General features: G+C 43.6%; 1 protein-coding gene across 17 annotated transcripts in view; it reads left to right on the top strand.

The window, feature by feature from the left end:
* Nucleotides 1–12,839: 12,839 nt before the first annotated feature.
* The window catches only part of MTSS1 (MTSS I-BAR domain containing 1), a 176,106-nt gene continuing 173,233 nt past the window's right edge, over nucleotides 12,840–15,712 (top strand). For 8 of the 17 annotated variants that reach the window (XM_039522494.1, XM_039522484.1, XM_039522493.1 and 5 more), the window contains exon 1: nucleotides 12,890–13,769. In XM_039522494.1, coding sequence (XP_039378428.1) covers nucleotides 13,698–13,769 — 72 coding nt within the window. In that variant the 5' untranslated portion in view covers nucleotides 12,890–13,697. Of the gene's footprint in view, nucleotides 12,858–12,888; nucleotides 13,770–14,928; nucleotides 14,985–15,712 lie in introns of those variants that run through there. The other 9 variants (XM_039522490.1, XM_039522489.1, XM_039522488.1 and 6 more) reach the window with 4 other exon arrangements.

The following is a 15,712-nucleotide window of genomic DNA, read 5'->3' as shown; positions in this document are numbered from 1 at the left end:
GCTGCGCAGGGCTTCATCTCCGTCGGCTCCCTACGAGATGGACCAGATCGACAGTGGCTTGTCAGGCAGAGGATGGACCAGATCTGATATTGTGGTTCAGGAGTTCAAGAGAAATGGATAGGATCATTGGAAAGACTGGAAAGAGAAAAGACAAGAAGATCAAGGCTACTTAGTGAAGAAAAAGAGAAAGACAAGTGTGAATTCTTTAAGCTCTTCAAGAATATTTTCTCTAATCTGTTAAGGCCTGGGTTATCTCAGAGGCCCCCAAAGGAAAGCATTCTATCAGCAGGCCCCCCTCTGAAAAAGCTATTGTCTATGCTCCCAGTTGCTGAAAACCACATCACTAAAGCCATCACTGCTAGCATTACTCAGCTATCAAAACAACTTGAAACTGCACAAAGACTGACTGAAGCTGCATGCATTTAGGCCTGCTAAGGGTGATGCATTTAAAAAGTGGCAGGAGTTGTTGTTATTAAATTCTGAAGTTCACCCATGCATCCTTACTTTACCCCATGCTTGAGGAGCTGTGTTCCTTCCATGCTTAGAGCAAGGTTCCTGAAAGACTTCCTTTTAAGGAGTGAAAGACTTAAGCAAAGCAGAAAGCCTCTAAACACAAATTAAACCTTGCTTTAGTTAGGAACATTCTAAGCAAAATTGAAACTAAAGTTTCATCAGGAATAAGTTTCCTATTAGGAAGAATTTTGACTTCTCTTTTTATTTTCATCCCTTTTGGATTTCACTTGGGCACACACCATTCATTTGCTGACTCTTCTTACAGACCACTTCCATCACACACATATGAAATCAAATATCACAAATCATCTGGACAATTGCACATGCAGATGCAACGCAGGGCATTGAGAAATCAAATCAAGTTTCAAAAATCAAATCTCAATGCACTCTACTTTGCAATAACAAAACAGAAGCTCAAGACCCAACCAGAAGGTAAAGAATAGACCCAGACCTCAGAAATCCCATAGAAGGCAACCTCCGTGAATATCGAAAAAATCCTGGTTCTCTCTGGTATGACCCCACCTTATTTCCATGGTCCAATTATCCTCAGTTATGGGCGGAATCTTATTGTTTGTCCACTTGTTGGTTGTCATTATTCCACCGACGGAGTTATCGATCAAGTTGGGAGATTGAGGATCATAGAAGTCACTGATTCCAGATGTGGGGAGGAAGTGATTCTAGAAACTATTGAGATCCTTGATGTGGTAAGAAGAAGCAAAGGTATGAAGTGGAATGGTTGCGAAGAAGCTATGAAGAAGCTATTAGTAAAACATAAGAATTACACCTGCTATTGGTGCTGTAAAGAATGGCACCCCCTGGTGGCACGTGGAAAAGCATGTTCTGGTGCTGGCCTGCCCCCGTAAGCTGGTCTCGCCTGCTGTCCCATGCTTGAGACTGCGCGGTCAGCTAGTGCGCTATAAGCTCCAGGGCTAATGCGTGAGAAATCTTTCTAACTACGAGGCTACTATTAGAATGCACTCTAAGAGTTCGACAGGAAAAAAAATACAGTGAGCACTTATGGATCAGGAGTTTCCAGAAATTTGCATCGGCAAATTTCAGAACATCAACGTCAAAAATCAGATCATCAAAAAAAACCAGGATTATCAAAATCCAACCATTCTTTGAAATCAAAGCGAATTCAATGAATCAAAAAAAAAGCTGAAAAAATGCACAGACAACACTCATTAGAAAGCTACCTCACACCTTCAACATGATGGGGCTTTGCACACCTCATGCTTTCTTACTGACAAACTGCACACCCTGCTGAAATGATGCTGAGACAGCTGCAGAACCCAGACAAGCAGCCAGGCAAGACATCAGACAAGCACCAGAGCACAAATCAGCACCCAGAGCAAAATCAGGACCAGACAGCCAGCAAAGAAAGCCAGGACAGGCACCAATTCAGAGACCGCACCTGAACACGACCAGAGCAGACAGGCTCCTGACCAGACCTTACTGGAAGGCAGATCAGCTTACTATACAGTCCACAAAGTCAGACTGCAGAGACTCAGGTCTGAGCGACCCAGCTGTTGCCTGTTCCTGCCAGACACCTCCAGCCTGGTCCTGCCACTGCCCAGGACCAGGAGTCTTCCTGGGCTGACACCGAACACCCAGATACCACCTCACTCCTGTTCTCTGCCTTCCCTGGAGGCAGCCTCCATACCTGCTCCACCCTGCCCTGAACCCCTACTACTTTCGCCACAACCACCTAGAGACAGATCCCCTGAATCCCTAGAGACCCAGGCCCTCCTGGGTCAAACAACACCAGAGACCACAGAAGGCCTCCTCAGGGCCTGGAAATTTAGGGCTGTTTTAACCTGGATAGGTTAGGTAATACCCTAGGGCTCTAGTTGTTTTATTTAGGTTTGTTCTTGTTATTTTTAGTGTGTGGAGAGGTTAGTGTTGTGTGTTTTATTTTAGGGTGTTATGTTGCTTGTTATGTTTTGTATAGAATGTTTGTTAGACTCTTATTGGTTAAGAAAAGTCTCTCTGTGCTCTGTCTCTGTAATCTGGGCTAGCTGTGCCTTGGGTTTCTGTCTCTTGCTCTGATAACACCTTATAAATAACCTAAATCCTTCACTGGTGCTAAGGAGCAATTATTATTTAATATTTATATTGCAGTCTGGATCCCAGCTTTCAAAAGTCTACTACTGATCTTTATCCCCATGTTTTTCTCCCATTCCTTTTGTCCCCTTTTCAGCAATGCTGCCAGCCATCCAATTACCCGCTGGATCAATGGACAGCGATCGATCCAGCGGGGGTAGATTTATCGTGTCTAGTCTAGACATGACAAATTGACCGCTGAGCGCTCTCTCGTCAACTCCGGTACTCCACCAAGGCGAGAGGTGCAGGCGGAGTCAATGGGAGAGCGTCAGCTGTCAACTTACCACAGTGAAGACACCACAGTAAGTAGATCTAAGTACATCGACTTCAGCTACGTTATTCACATAGCTGAAGTTGCGTAACTTAGATCATTTCACACACACACACACACACACACACACACACACACACACACACACACACACACACGGTGTAGATCAGGCCATACATTCTCATCCAATTAGCCCTTATACTATGATCCCACCAGCTCTGAAAAGCCAAGCAGAGTTGTACCAGGTAGGCACTGGGATACAAGATCTCCAAGGAACAGCTTGAGGATGTAGGAAGTGGTGTTGGGGATTTAGTAGGTGTCACTTTCTCCCAAGTCAGTACTGAGTCAATGCGGAGAAAAATACATACCTTCCTTTTAACTTCATTGAAATGCAAAGGTCTATCAGACAGCTTTAGGGAGAGACAGATTGGGAAAACAATAGCTATTATGCTCCTCTCCTAAGAATACCATGCATATAAGGAGAAACGTGTGTGCTTGTTTGTTAAGCTTACGTAAGTGTTTTAGGAAAGCTTGAGGATGAAAAGTAATAGAGTGTTATAATATTAATGGCATCAATTTCTTAACAAGACATCTCAGGTAATCATTACATGCTTTGGCTATCATATTTAACCACATCTACTTTTTGAACCATCAGCCACCTGGAGGTGCAGGTTCCTCCTGCTTTGTATCATGGATGGAGCATTTTTTTCCTGGGGAACAACATTACATGGAATTAGTAACACCGTAATTTAAAGGTGAATAACCATTTTTTTGTAACTATTGGTTGGACTCTAACCCTGATCATGAAAACACTCAAACACGTGTAATCTAGAGTCTAGACTTCAATGGAACTACTCACATGAGTACAGTTATATACATGGCTAAATGTTTTTAGGGTCAGGGTCAAAATCACTGCTGCAGTTAAACACTTTTAGGGGCTACTGATGAAAAAAATAGTTTTAATTGCAACAATGTTTTTCATTTATAATACTTGTCACTAGTAGATCTCAGTGTTTGCAATCCTCAGCAAAGATCATATCCCTATTTTACAGATGGAGAATCTGAGGCACAAGGAAGTGAAGAGATTTTCCCATGGTCATGTGGCAAGTCAGAGGCAGAGCTAATAATGGAATTCAAGAGGACTAGTAGCACTGGCTCAAAGCAAGTATAGTGACAACAGACATTGTCCAGAGTTCCTTACATATTTCTGTCAATGTAACTTCATTCTTGACCAGGAGCTGCCCTGCAGTTTTAGCAGAATAGGCCTCTTATCAGTGGACTGCCAAAAGTGTTGTAGTGTGCCAGAATGTGTGGCTGTATTGTGATGAAGACAAATTTTAGAGTTCTTGCCTTTTTGAGAGTTGTCTAATAGACACACTCAGCCATTATGATATTGTGATGGCATGTTGCTATCCAGTGTGTTTCATGGTAATATCAGCACTTGGTGATCCAATGCTGCAATGTAATGATGTTTCATAAGTTCTGACATAGCCTTTGGATGTAATAATGTGTTGCAATCAATGCTTGCAGAAGTGGTTTCCCATAACTAAATCAGGATGATTCCAGAAATACTATAAGAAGTGGTTAGCCCTAGATTATGATGACACCACCAAACTCACTTTTAGTTATGCTTTAAACCACCATTTGGATTCAGCACACCAAGGGAAAACACTAGTACTAACAGAAATTCAGAATATCTATTCCACAGGAAACTCCATCATTTTGAAAAAATAAATCAATACATAAAATTAATTCCAGAGTGGAATAAAAAGGTGAAATTTCCAAACTTCCTGTGAAACAAAATTTATGAAAAATATTTGTTTCAGGGGAATCAAAACACTTAATTTTGATAAAATAAAAAATGTTGTATTTTGATTTTGACATTTATATAGAATATTTTATTAATGTTTACATTGTTTTAAAATTACTTTAATAATTTTAAAAGTATAATATAAACTAGAATAAAAATATAAAAATAAAATTAGAAACAATAAAAATTAAATATAAAATCAAAAATATAAAAATGAAAAAAACTTGAAATGAAAAGTTGTTTTGAAACATTGCTTTGTTTTTTTCAAAACAAAATTACATCAAAATTCACACATGCCTGTGGAACATTTCAATTGTGATGAATTAGTTAGTGCAGGGTTGATGTCATTGATTTATATATGGCCTGGGCTACACATAAAACTTAGGTCAAGCTAGCTACATCCCTCAAGGATGTGAAAAATTCACACCCCTGAGAGATGTAGTTAATCCTACATAACCCCAAATATAGACACGGCTAGGTTGATGGAAGAATCTGAGATACCACTTCTCAAGGGAGTGGATTGACCCTTGCGGTCCCTTCTAAACCTATGATTCTATAATTCTATGATTTACTACAGCAGAAGAAAAAAACCTGTCACTGTACCACAGGAGCAGTGGCACAGGAGCCAGCAAACAGCGCTGAAAACAGGAGTAGGAGTTTGAGGGAGCATATGCATATGGTAAGTTTTTTGTTTGTTTGTTTTTTTTGTTTGTTTTTTCCTTGACATGCGCTTAGGAAGGAAGGCTATCACAGATACGGGGTAACAGTGGTAGTGACCCAAAGAATGGAAGAGACAATGCAGGTGACTTCAAGTGGAAGATGCAGGATGTACATTATTCTGGAGAGAGTACCTGAAAGGTGCTTAATTTCTATGACGTGTCACCTGATAGAACTAATGGAAGAGAAGATCCAAGGTTTGGAAATGCAGCTAGAAATTATGGGTTTGGGAGGGGGATTTGAGCAGATGATGGAGGGAAGGAGAGAAGAAGCTGAAGGGAAAACTGAAGACTTGCAGATGCATGCCGAACAAGAGAAATGTGAGGGTAGACTGCTGGATGAAGAAAGTGGCCTGTGGCTGCATGTGATTACAAGAGCAAGGCAGAAGGCTAGCAAAGGAGAAATACTGTTGAGGAACAGGTTTGCTGTGTTGGAAAATGAAGAAGGGCAAGGAAGAAGAGAAGAGCAGCTAGACCTACAAGAAGAGGGGAAGAGACAATGGAGATAGCCGTAGTTCAGAGTCCCAGGAGGACAGAGGATGACTCTCAGAAGACTGCCGGTGAGAACAAAAGACAAGAAGACTTGCACCCAGAAAGAACATATGGGGAAAGACCTGGGAATTGGACCAACACCAGGCGTAGGCAGGTCTACTTAACTGAAGGCAGAACTACTGATGCAGGAAGTAAAACCAGATATTATAGGGATAGTGGAATATTGTCATGATCAGGATACAGGTACTGAAGGTTATGTGCTGTTTGGGAATGAGAGAAATAAAAGTAAAGGCGGTAGAGCAGCACAGTATATTAACAATGAAGTAGACTGTAAAGAAATTTAGAATGGAATAGATCGAATGGGTAAAACAGAAGCTGTTTGGGTCAAAATCACTTTGAGGAAGAATGACAACAGAGGCTGCACAGTGACAGTGCTTGGGGTCTGCTAGTGCAGATGCTCCAAGCCGACTGAAGAGAGCTCTCCTGTTGACTTAATTACTCCAGCTCCCGCAAGTGGCGGTAGCTATGTCAGTGAGAGAAGCTCTTCCGCCAACATAGTGCTGTCCACACTGGCACACTTAGGTCGGTGTAACTTATGTTGCTCAGTAGGGTGGCTTATTCTCACCCCTGAGCAACATAATTTATACCAACTTAAGCTGTAGTGTGTATATAGCCCTATTAATAACAGTAGGGCCTAGATATTCCTGTGTGTAAGAGCTAACAGATTTCTTCACCAAATAGTCACTGAACCAACAGGAGGTGATGCCATTTTAGATTTAGTTTTGGTAAGTAGTGAGTTCATAGTAGAACTGAGTGTAGAGAAGAACCTTGGTTCGAGTGATCATGAGTTAATCCAGTTTAAATTCAATTAAAGGATAAACAAAAATAGGTCTGCAACTAAGGTGCTTGATTTCAAAAGCGCAAACTTTAGATACTTAAGGAAATTAATTAGGGAGGTGGACTGGACTGATGAACTCAAGAATCTGAATGTGGGCGAGGCTTGGAATTACTTTAAGTCAAAGTTGCAGAAGTGATCTGAAGCCTGCATCCCAAGCAAAGGGGAAAACTCATAGGGAAGGGTTGCAGACCAAACTGGATGAACTGGCATCTCATACAGGTATTAAGAGAAAGCAGAAAGCCTACAAGGAATGGAAGAAGGGATGGATCAACAAGGAAAGCTACTTGTTGGAGGTCAGAAAGTGTAGGGATAAAGTGAGAACTGGCAAAAGCCAGGCAGAGTTGGATCTTGTAAAGGAAATTAAAACCAATAGTAAAAGGTTCTTTAGCCATATTAGTAAAAAGAAAACAAGGAAAAAAAGAAGTGGGTCTGCTAAGCAGTGAGGATGGGGATTAAAGAGAATCCAGGTATGGCCCAACACCTAAATGAACACTTTGCCTCAGTTCTTAATAAAGAGCTTGGGGGCAGTGACAGGGTGGATCATGAGAACAAGGATATGGAAGTAGAAATTACCACATCTGAGGTGGAAGCCAAACTTAAACAGGACCAAATCAGGAGGGCTAGATAATCTTAATCCCAGAATATTAAAGGAACTGGAATATTAAATTGTTAGCCCAATAGGAAAGATTTTTAATGAATTCAAATCTGTGATTGTACCATTCCCCACTCCACCCCCTGGCCCTTTCTGTTTCCCAAGCAGTTGCATTTCTTTTCAATAACAGGTACAGCACATGGATATAACCGTGGGGATGCTGTCATCAGCCAGGTCCAGCTTCCCATACAGAGAGTGCCAGTGGCCCTTTAAACGGCCAAAAGCACACTCCACAGTCATTCTGCACCGGCTCAGCCTGTTGTTGAACCGCTCCTTGCTGCTGTCGAGGCTCCCTGTGTAGGGTTTCATGAGCCACGGCATTAAAAGGTAAGCGGGGTCTCCAAGGACCACAATGAGCATTTCAACTTCACCTCCCATGATCTTCTGGTCTGGGAAAAAAGTCCCAGCTTGCAGCTTCCTGAACAGGCCAGTGTTCCAAAAGATGTGTGCGTCATGCACCTTTCTGGTCCAGCCTGTGTTAATGTCGATGAAACACCCACGGTGATCCACAAGCGCCTGGAGAACCATAGAGAAATACCCCTTCTGATTAACATACTCGGAGGCTAGGTGGGCTGGTGCCAGAATTGGAATACGTGTCCCATCTATTGCCCCTCCACAGTTAGGGAAACCCATTTGTGCAAAGCTTGTTTCAGTTTAATTAAGGTGATTAAAAGCAGCATTTTTCTTCTGCACAGTAAAGTCAATGTTCAGTTGTAAACTTTTGAAAGAACAGCCATAACATTTTGTTCAGAGTTACAAACATTTCAGAGTTATGAACAACCTCTATTTCTGAGGTGCTTGTAACTCTGAGGTTCTACTGTAACTTCTTTCAAGACTGAGTTTGTTAACTTTATGGAGGAGATGGTATGATGAAGTTGCCTATGATATCATATGGGCCATCTATGACTGTTATTAGCATATATCTCCAATGACCTGAGATGGGACACTAGCTGGGAGGGCTCTGAGCTACTCCAGAGAATTCTTCCCCAGGTGTCTGGCTGATGGGTGTTGCCCATATGCTATGGGTCTAACTGACTGCCATATTTGGGAGGTGAGGAAATAATTTCCCCCCAGGTCAGATTGGCGGAGACCCTGGGTTTTTGGTTTGCTTCCCTCTGCAGCGTGGGGCACAGGTCACTTGCTGGTTTGAACTAGAGCAGGGCGTCTCAAACTTCATTGAACTGCGACCCCCTTCTGACAACAAATATTGCTACACAACCCCAGGAAGGACCAAAGCCTGAGCTTGCCTGAATCCCACCATCCCAGGTGGAGGAGCCAAAGCCTGAGCCCCACCATGCTGGGGAGGTGTCCAAAGTCAAAGCCCAATTACCTCTAACCCTGAGCTCTGCCACCAAGGGCTGAAGTCCTCGGACTTCGGCTTTGGCTCCGGTCAGTGAGGCTTGGGCTTCGGCCCTGAGCAGTGAAGGTCAGGCTTTGGCTTTGGACCCAGGCCCCAGCAAATCTAATGCCAGCCCTGACAACCCCACTAAAATGGGGCAGTGACCCAGTCTGGGGTCCCAACACACAGTGTGAGAACCGCTGAACTAGAGTAAACGGTGGATTCTTGGTAACTTGAAGTCTTTAAATCAAGATTTGAGAACTTCAGTAACTCAGCCAGAGGTTATGGGCCTGTTGCTGGAGTGAGTGAGATTCTGTGGCCTGCAATGTGCAGGAGATCAGACTAGATGATCATGGTGGTCCCTTATGGCCTTATAATGTAGGATACTATGAGTCTACACTACAGCGATACACCAGCGTAGCTGCAGCTGTGCTGCTATAGCACTTGTAGTGTAGACATAGCTTATGTATCTAAAAAATGACCAAAGTAATGCAGTCTTCAAGGAACTAACTGAAACATCTCCTTCCACTGTCCTTTCTTTTTAGAACCAGATTCACCGTTATCCTGTCCCATACACATATGGTATGATGTAGCTTTTATTACTGCAAATCTTTCACACCCGAAATACTGACTCAACAAAATGAGGAGATACTAAATATTACCTATGGTAAAAGAATGTCCATCCCAGAGACTGAGTGACTGAAGGGAATGATAACGTGATACAAACCTTCACCTCTAAGTTGCTGATTCAAATCTATCCCAGGTGAAGGCTGTTTGGTTGGTTATGGGAAATAAGATGGTGTATGCAGTCCAGTTCATATCAGGCAGGCGCCCATATCAGAAACTACTGCCAGAATGGGCACTAGTCAGATTTCTCTTTAGGAGGAGCTAGGACTTAATAGACCGTGGAGACTGAACTACTCTTTCAGACCCGGAGGTGTCCTTCCAGGTCACAGCTAAGGCTATCTGGTAGAAAGCAGTGAGAGTGTCTTCCACTAATACAGTGGTTCCCAAACTTTGTGGTGCCTCTCCTTACCTTAGTGTAATCTGCCTGACACCTCTCCAGGAGCTGGGCCAGAACTGTGGCTGGGAGCCAGGCTGTGGTCAGGGTCCGTGGCTGGGGCCAGAGCCATGGCAGAGCTGGGGGCAAAGTGGGGCTGGGTGGCACTCCCTCCCTCTACCCTGTGGGGGCTGGCCTGGGCCTGCCAGGCACCCCGAACGTTCCTCCATGCTCCCCATAGTTTGGGACCATTGCACTAATGGGTATGCTGCACTGGCTTTACTGAGAGTGAAGATCACGCTGGCACTTTTCACCAGCACTAAATTCATGTAAGTAAATTAACCCATCATATTTACACACACACACACACACACACACATACATATATATATATATATACAGAGAGCAAGTGTGTGAGTACTTCTGCAAGGTGCAGGGAATCTTATTTTTCACTTATATTTTAATGTCCCACCGGGGCAGCTCCACCAGGGATAGCAACAGTCGGAACCCAGTGCCCCAGTCCTGAAAATACTTGAGCATAGGCTTGTTTCCACAATGTGACCAGTCCCACAGATTTCAATATGATGACTCTATGGCCTCAATCCTTCAAACACTTACCTTTACTAAGCAAATGTGTACGTGCTTGCAGCACTGGGGTCATAGTGCATAAAATTAAGCACAATCATAATACTTCACAGGTTTGGGGCCTCAGTGTAGAAAGCTTTTGAACTGGGCAAAATTTTAATAGACCAAATGTTGGTGTTTTGAGAAAAGTATTTTTATTTGATAAAAATGCTCAGACGATCAACCTTAACAATAAAGATTACTACATTTCTGGATTTATGGGTAGGGCCCTACCAAATTCACAGCCATGAAAAATGTATCATGGACTGTGAAATCTGATCTCCCCTGTGAAATCTGGCTAGAACAGGGGAGGGGCAGGACTGGGGCCTCTTACTGTGTGTGGATCTCCAGATGCTAGTCCCAGCCAGGCTGGGGAGGAAGGGGACTTCCTCTTCCCCTGCAGAGGCCACTCCTGGGGTTTGGTCAGACCCATCTCCAGGAACCTCCCCCGAATGCAGGGAGCCCAGCTCTGAAGGCAGCACCGCTGCCAGCAGCAGTATAGAAGTAAGGGTGGCAATACTGCAACCCCTACTAAAATAGCCTTGCGACCTTCCATGGTCCCCTTTTGGGCTGGGACCCCTATAGTTTCACCACCATGAAATTTCAGATTTAAATATCTGAAACCGTGAAATTTAAGATTTTTAAAAGCCTATGGCCATGAAATTGACAAAAATGGAATGTGAATTTGGTAGAGCCCTATTTATGGGATAATATGCACACGCACCACCTATTATTAAGATTGCTCTACCTTTTCAATTATAAGATGTTGTTTTCAGTTGCTTATAACTTTTAACTGTTTGGGCTGAAATTTTCCATGCCAGGCATCTGCCGCAGGCTGATTTGTCTTGCGGGGAGGAGGGTGGGAATCTCAGCCAAAATGGTTCAGCTGTTTGACCTGTTATGGAAAGCAGGGATGCAGTGTCTCCTGTGTTCTCAATACCCTCTCCTCACACCACCACTTGGCCCATGCAGTGTGGAGCAGATAGCTACCTGATTCAAATGCAGAGGGGACAGGAGCCACACCTGAAGTGTGGAGGATAGGGATTTGATTGGAACAAGGAGCATCGGGGAAGGAGACTTGGACTAGAGGCTTCTGGGAAGCTGGGACTGGCTGGGGAAGGAGAATGAGACTGGGACCAGCAGGACAAGGAGATGTGGGGTGGGAGCCCAGAGGGGTGAGATCAGGACTTGCTGGGCAAGGAGACTATGACTAGGATGAGAAGCCTAAGGAGTGGAGACTGAGACTAGGTAGGTGAGGAGAATGGGACTGGGATGGGTAACCAGGGAGAGACAGAAGTAGACAAGGAGAGAATGGAGGGAACAGGGTAGAAGGGGGTCAAGTTAGGGAGTAGTGGGCAGAAGAGGCCACGCCTAGTAGATCACAGTCTTCTACAGTGCCTGAGAAGGAACCCAAGATTCACAAATCTCTCCATGCCTTGGCTGTCAGCAAATATCTATGAAACCCTCTCACAAAGCATTCCATCCCCTCTAGCGCTAGTCCACATAGAGGATGACAACTTACTACTGCTATCAGTCACTCCATTAGCTTACCTGGTAAAAGTCTGTGCCGTAGACCTAATGATGAACCATGTGAATATCAGCATAATGCCTCATGATGGAATTTATTTTTTCAGTTTGTTTTAAAAACCCAGGACATTAGACACACTTTCTCAAAGAACATTATTAAGATTAGAAAGTCAAGCACTATAAAGATAGCAAAGGCCAGAATTACAGGTGCCTGTGCAGCATTAATTTAGCTAGCTTGCTTGAGTGCATTGTGATAATGTTTAATTAAATAATCTTGTAACTGTTTTTTCCTAGGACCCTTGCACAGAGCCTTAATTCTGGCATTCCCTAGTGTGCTTGACTTTACAACCTTAATAATATTCTTCTAACATGGTTTTTGTTGTGTGCACTATATTTAAAATTACATGACAATTTGGTAACTAAAGGGGCAGGCTGTAGGGAGTACAAACATAGCCTGATAGAGGGTAGAAAAGGCTGTTGATTGCAACACCACACACCCTTGCTTTGGTTAGGCCATTAACCCCTCTGGGCATAGGCCCTTTGCATATCAGGATCTTCTCACAGGCCACCTCTTGGGGCTGGGGGAATGGAGGGGCAAAGCCATTGAGAATCAGTAGCACCCCGCCCCCTCCCAAGATGGGAACAGAACCCAGGCACCGCCTCATGCTGGAATATCCAGCCGCCTCTCCCGGGGCCCGGCCCTGCAGCCCCACCAGTGACACCCACAGCGGCAGAATAGAGACTCGAACCCATCACCCTGCCATTCCCCCGCCAGCATCCCGCTCCCACACCCGTGCGCGTTCTAGAGCCGGCAGCTACCTTCTGCCCACCCGTCCCGTCTCCCTTTAACCAATCAGCAGCGGCGGGGCGGGGCTGTGCTCGTGACGCGCCCGCGCCGCCGCTCCCGGGGAGGTGAGATAGGCGGGCCCGAGCACTGGCGCGCGCTCGCGAGGAAGCTAGAGGAGCTGTGGGAGAGCCCAGCACAGGGGCACGAGACGGGGCAGCTCTGCCGGCTCGGGGGCTCGCGGGGGTTGCAAATAAAGCGCCGATGCATCCCGTGCATTGGGGCTTTCTGGAAACACTAGATTGGTAGTTGGCTCCCCTCCGGCCGTGGCAGCCAGCCGGCCGAGTGCATGAATAAATGCGGTGGGGCTTTTAAAATTGAAATATTAATTTGTGGCTCTAAATGCATTAGGCTTATTTTTTTTTGGCAAGCCGTTGATTTGTTTTGTTAAACGCGCTTTACTTTTTTTTTAAGTGCAAGCAGTAGCGTGGGTGTATTAAATGCTTTTCTTTGCGATCAGCTTTGTTCCCTTAAATGAATAGTTATTTTGCTTTTTTTTGGTAGGCAGCAGATCTGGTGCATTACATTTATTTTTAAACAGCTGATGCTGTTTTAGATTGAAATACCAGGTTTGATCCTACTTGTGGGCATGACCCATTATGCACAAGGATGGATTCTGTTGTTGCCCTTGTGTGGGGGGATAGTAGCAGCTTGGTTTTAAATCTCAGGATAATTTTCTGGGGTTGTTGGGGACTGTATATAGAAAATAGACACCAATAACATTGGGATTTTTTTTTCAAAATAGATAAGGATTTCACTTATTTTCCCTGCTGCCTTTAGGTTCGCCTTTTTTTTTTTAAAGAGCTGCTCAGGTTTTGTTGAGGTGGGAGGTTGGGGCGATTATTTTTTTTTTAGGGTTGTGAAATTGCAGCAGTGTCTGTGTCCTCCTGTGTGATCGAGCTGGGAAAATGGAGGCTGTGATAGAGAAGGAATGTAGTGCGCTTGGAGGGCTCTTCCAGACCATCATAAGCGACATGAAGGTAAGTGATTGAGAGGGAAGTGGGGGACCAGGTGCTGGGAAGCCATCTAGTAACCTTTGCTGGGTAAACTTTACAAGCACCACATGATTGCACCATAAATTCCAGCTGCATTGAAGGGTCATTGCATTAGCTCCCTACCCCACCCAAAGCCCCCTTACACTAGTTTGTAGATGAGACAGAGACCCTGTGTTTAATCCTCTGGATGTGTGTTGGCATCAGTTATAAATGCTCTTTGCAGTATGTTAGTTAATTGTTGATGATTTTGACTCCTGAGTTGCTTGCAGGACACCACCTCCTTCTCCTGCAGTGCCCATCCGTGAACATTTAAGTTTGGATCTCTTTACCTTAGGGCCAACATTTCCTATACCATTTTTAAAAACTGTTTTAGGTTGTGCAATTCCTGACAATAAATGCAACAAGGCCAGAAGTGATTGTGTAGGACACCTATTATAGTGTGTTGGAAAGTCCTGGGGTGGAGCTGAAAGGGGCAATATAGGCATCAGTATACCACCATGATGAGTACCATATGAAAATCTAGACCTACAGATACTAAAAAGTATATTTGTTTTTCTGGGATGAAACTGGATCTTAATCTGTGATTAATTTTTTTGTATATGGTATGTTCATATGGATGGTAACTGCCCTTTCCTGTCTGTTTAAATGCAAAGTGCATCAGTTCTCATAGCTTTGCCCCCTTGCAAACTGAAATCACAATCTACAAAGATCGTTCTTGTGAGGGAGCCATCAATTAAGGGGTGTTGACTGCATCCTTGACTGCAAAGGGCCTCTCTGCTGTGTGTGTGTGTATGTGTGTGTGTGTATATATATATATATATATATATATATATATAAATAAAAGGATGGTGAGGATCTTCTAGCCTAGTCTTGTTTAAAAAAAAAACCAAACTACAGTATCTCCGTAATAATGGTCCTAAATCACTACAGCTTAAAATAATGTTACTATGGTGTTTGCAGCTCTTCTTGCGGAATACTGTAATGTTCTCCTTAACAAGGGCAAGATGCCTTTCTCAGATGGGGTATAGATGCGGGACTAGGTTTGAGGGAATCCAGCTATAGTCTAAATACAGCCAGTAGTGAAGTGTTACATCACAGTATTCTACAGCAATGATTCCAAACAGTGTATTTTTAATTTGTACAGGACTCTTCCCAGAAGGGCTGGGAAGTGAGGGTGCCAGGTGGAGGTAGTTCTCAGAGGTGAGGGATTCACTGGTGGGTGTGGATGTGCTCTGGATGGGAGCTCAGTTTTACTAGCTAAAATATAATTTACAGTGAGGCACATATAAATGAATGTTTTTTGTGTGTGTATGGGGGGGGGAAGGGGAGGGGGAGGGGGGAGGTGTCTTGTCCAGGAATTATTTTTTAGCATGGATTCACATGCCTTTTCATCTAAACAGATCTAGGGAGATAATTAAAAGCATGGTTTGTAAAGAGTAGGCAGGTTTGGGGGAGAGATGTGTGTGTATCAGAAGAATGTTGCAATTATTGCTGTCATGTTCTTCAAGTGTGATTTTCCAAATTTTGCCTTTTTTTTACATTAAATGTAGCTTTATTTAAAAAGACAAAACAAAAACCAACCTCCACCCCTGTAATAATTTTCATTAAATATACTTCAAAAAGAACATTTAGCAGATGTTTTGTTCTGCCAGATTAAATCTGTTATTTTTTATTTAAATAGAGAAGAGCAGAACATGTCATTACTTCTTTCCTATAAAAATGATGCATCTTGTTTTGCTGCTGCTGTTGTGTGTGTTTATTCACTGTTACATGTAAGGAAACCCTGCTCACTGGAAAGATTTTAACACAGCTGCTTTACAGAAATGGGAACAGGTGTGGATTTTAAAAAAATCTTTAATAGTAGTGGAACCTGTTTTTTAGACTGAACTCTAGAAGGGGTGTATTAGATTTAAAGAAAACGAACACTG

Source organism: Mauremys reevesii, linkage group 2, assembly GCF_016161935.1.
Source record: "Mauremys reevesii isolate NIE-2019 linkage group 2, ASM1616193v1, whole genome shotgun sequence".
In the NCBI taxonomy this organism is placed as follows: domain Eukaryota; kingdom Metazoa; phylum Chordata; order Testudines; family Geoemydidae; genus Mauremys; species Mauremys reevesii.
Note: the sequence above shows the minus strand (reverse complement) of the source record. Positions and strands in the feature narration are given on the sequence as shown.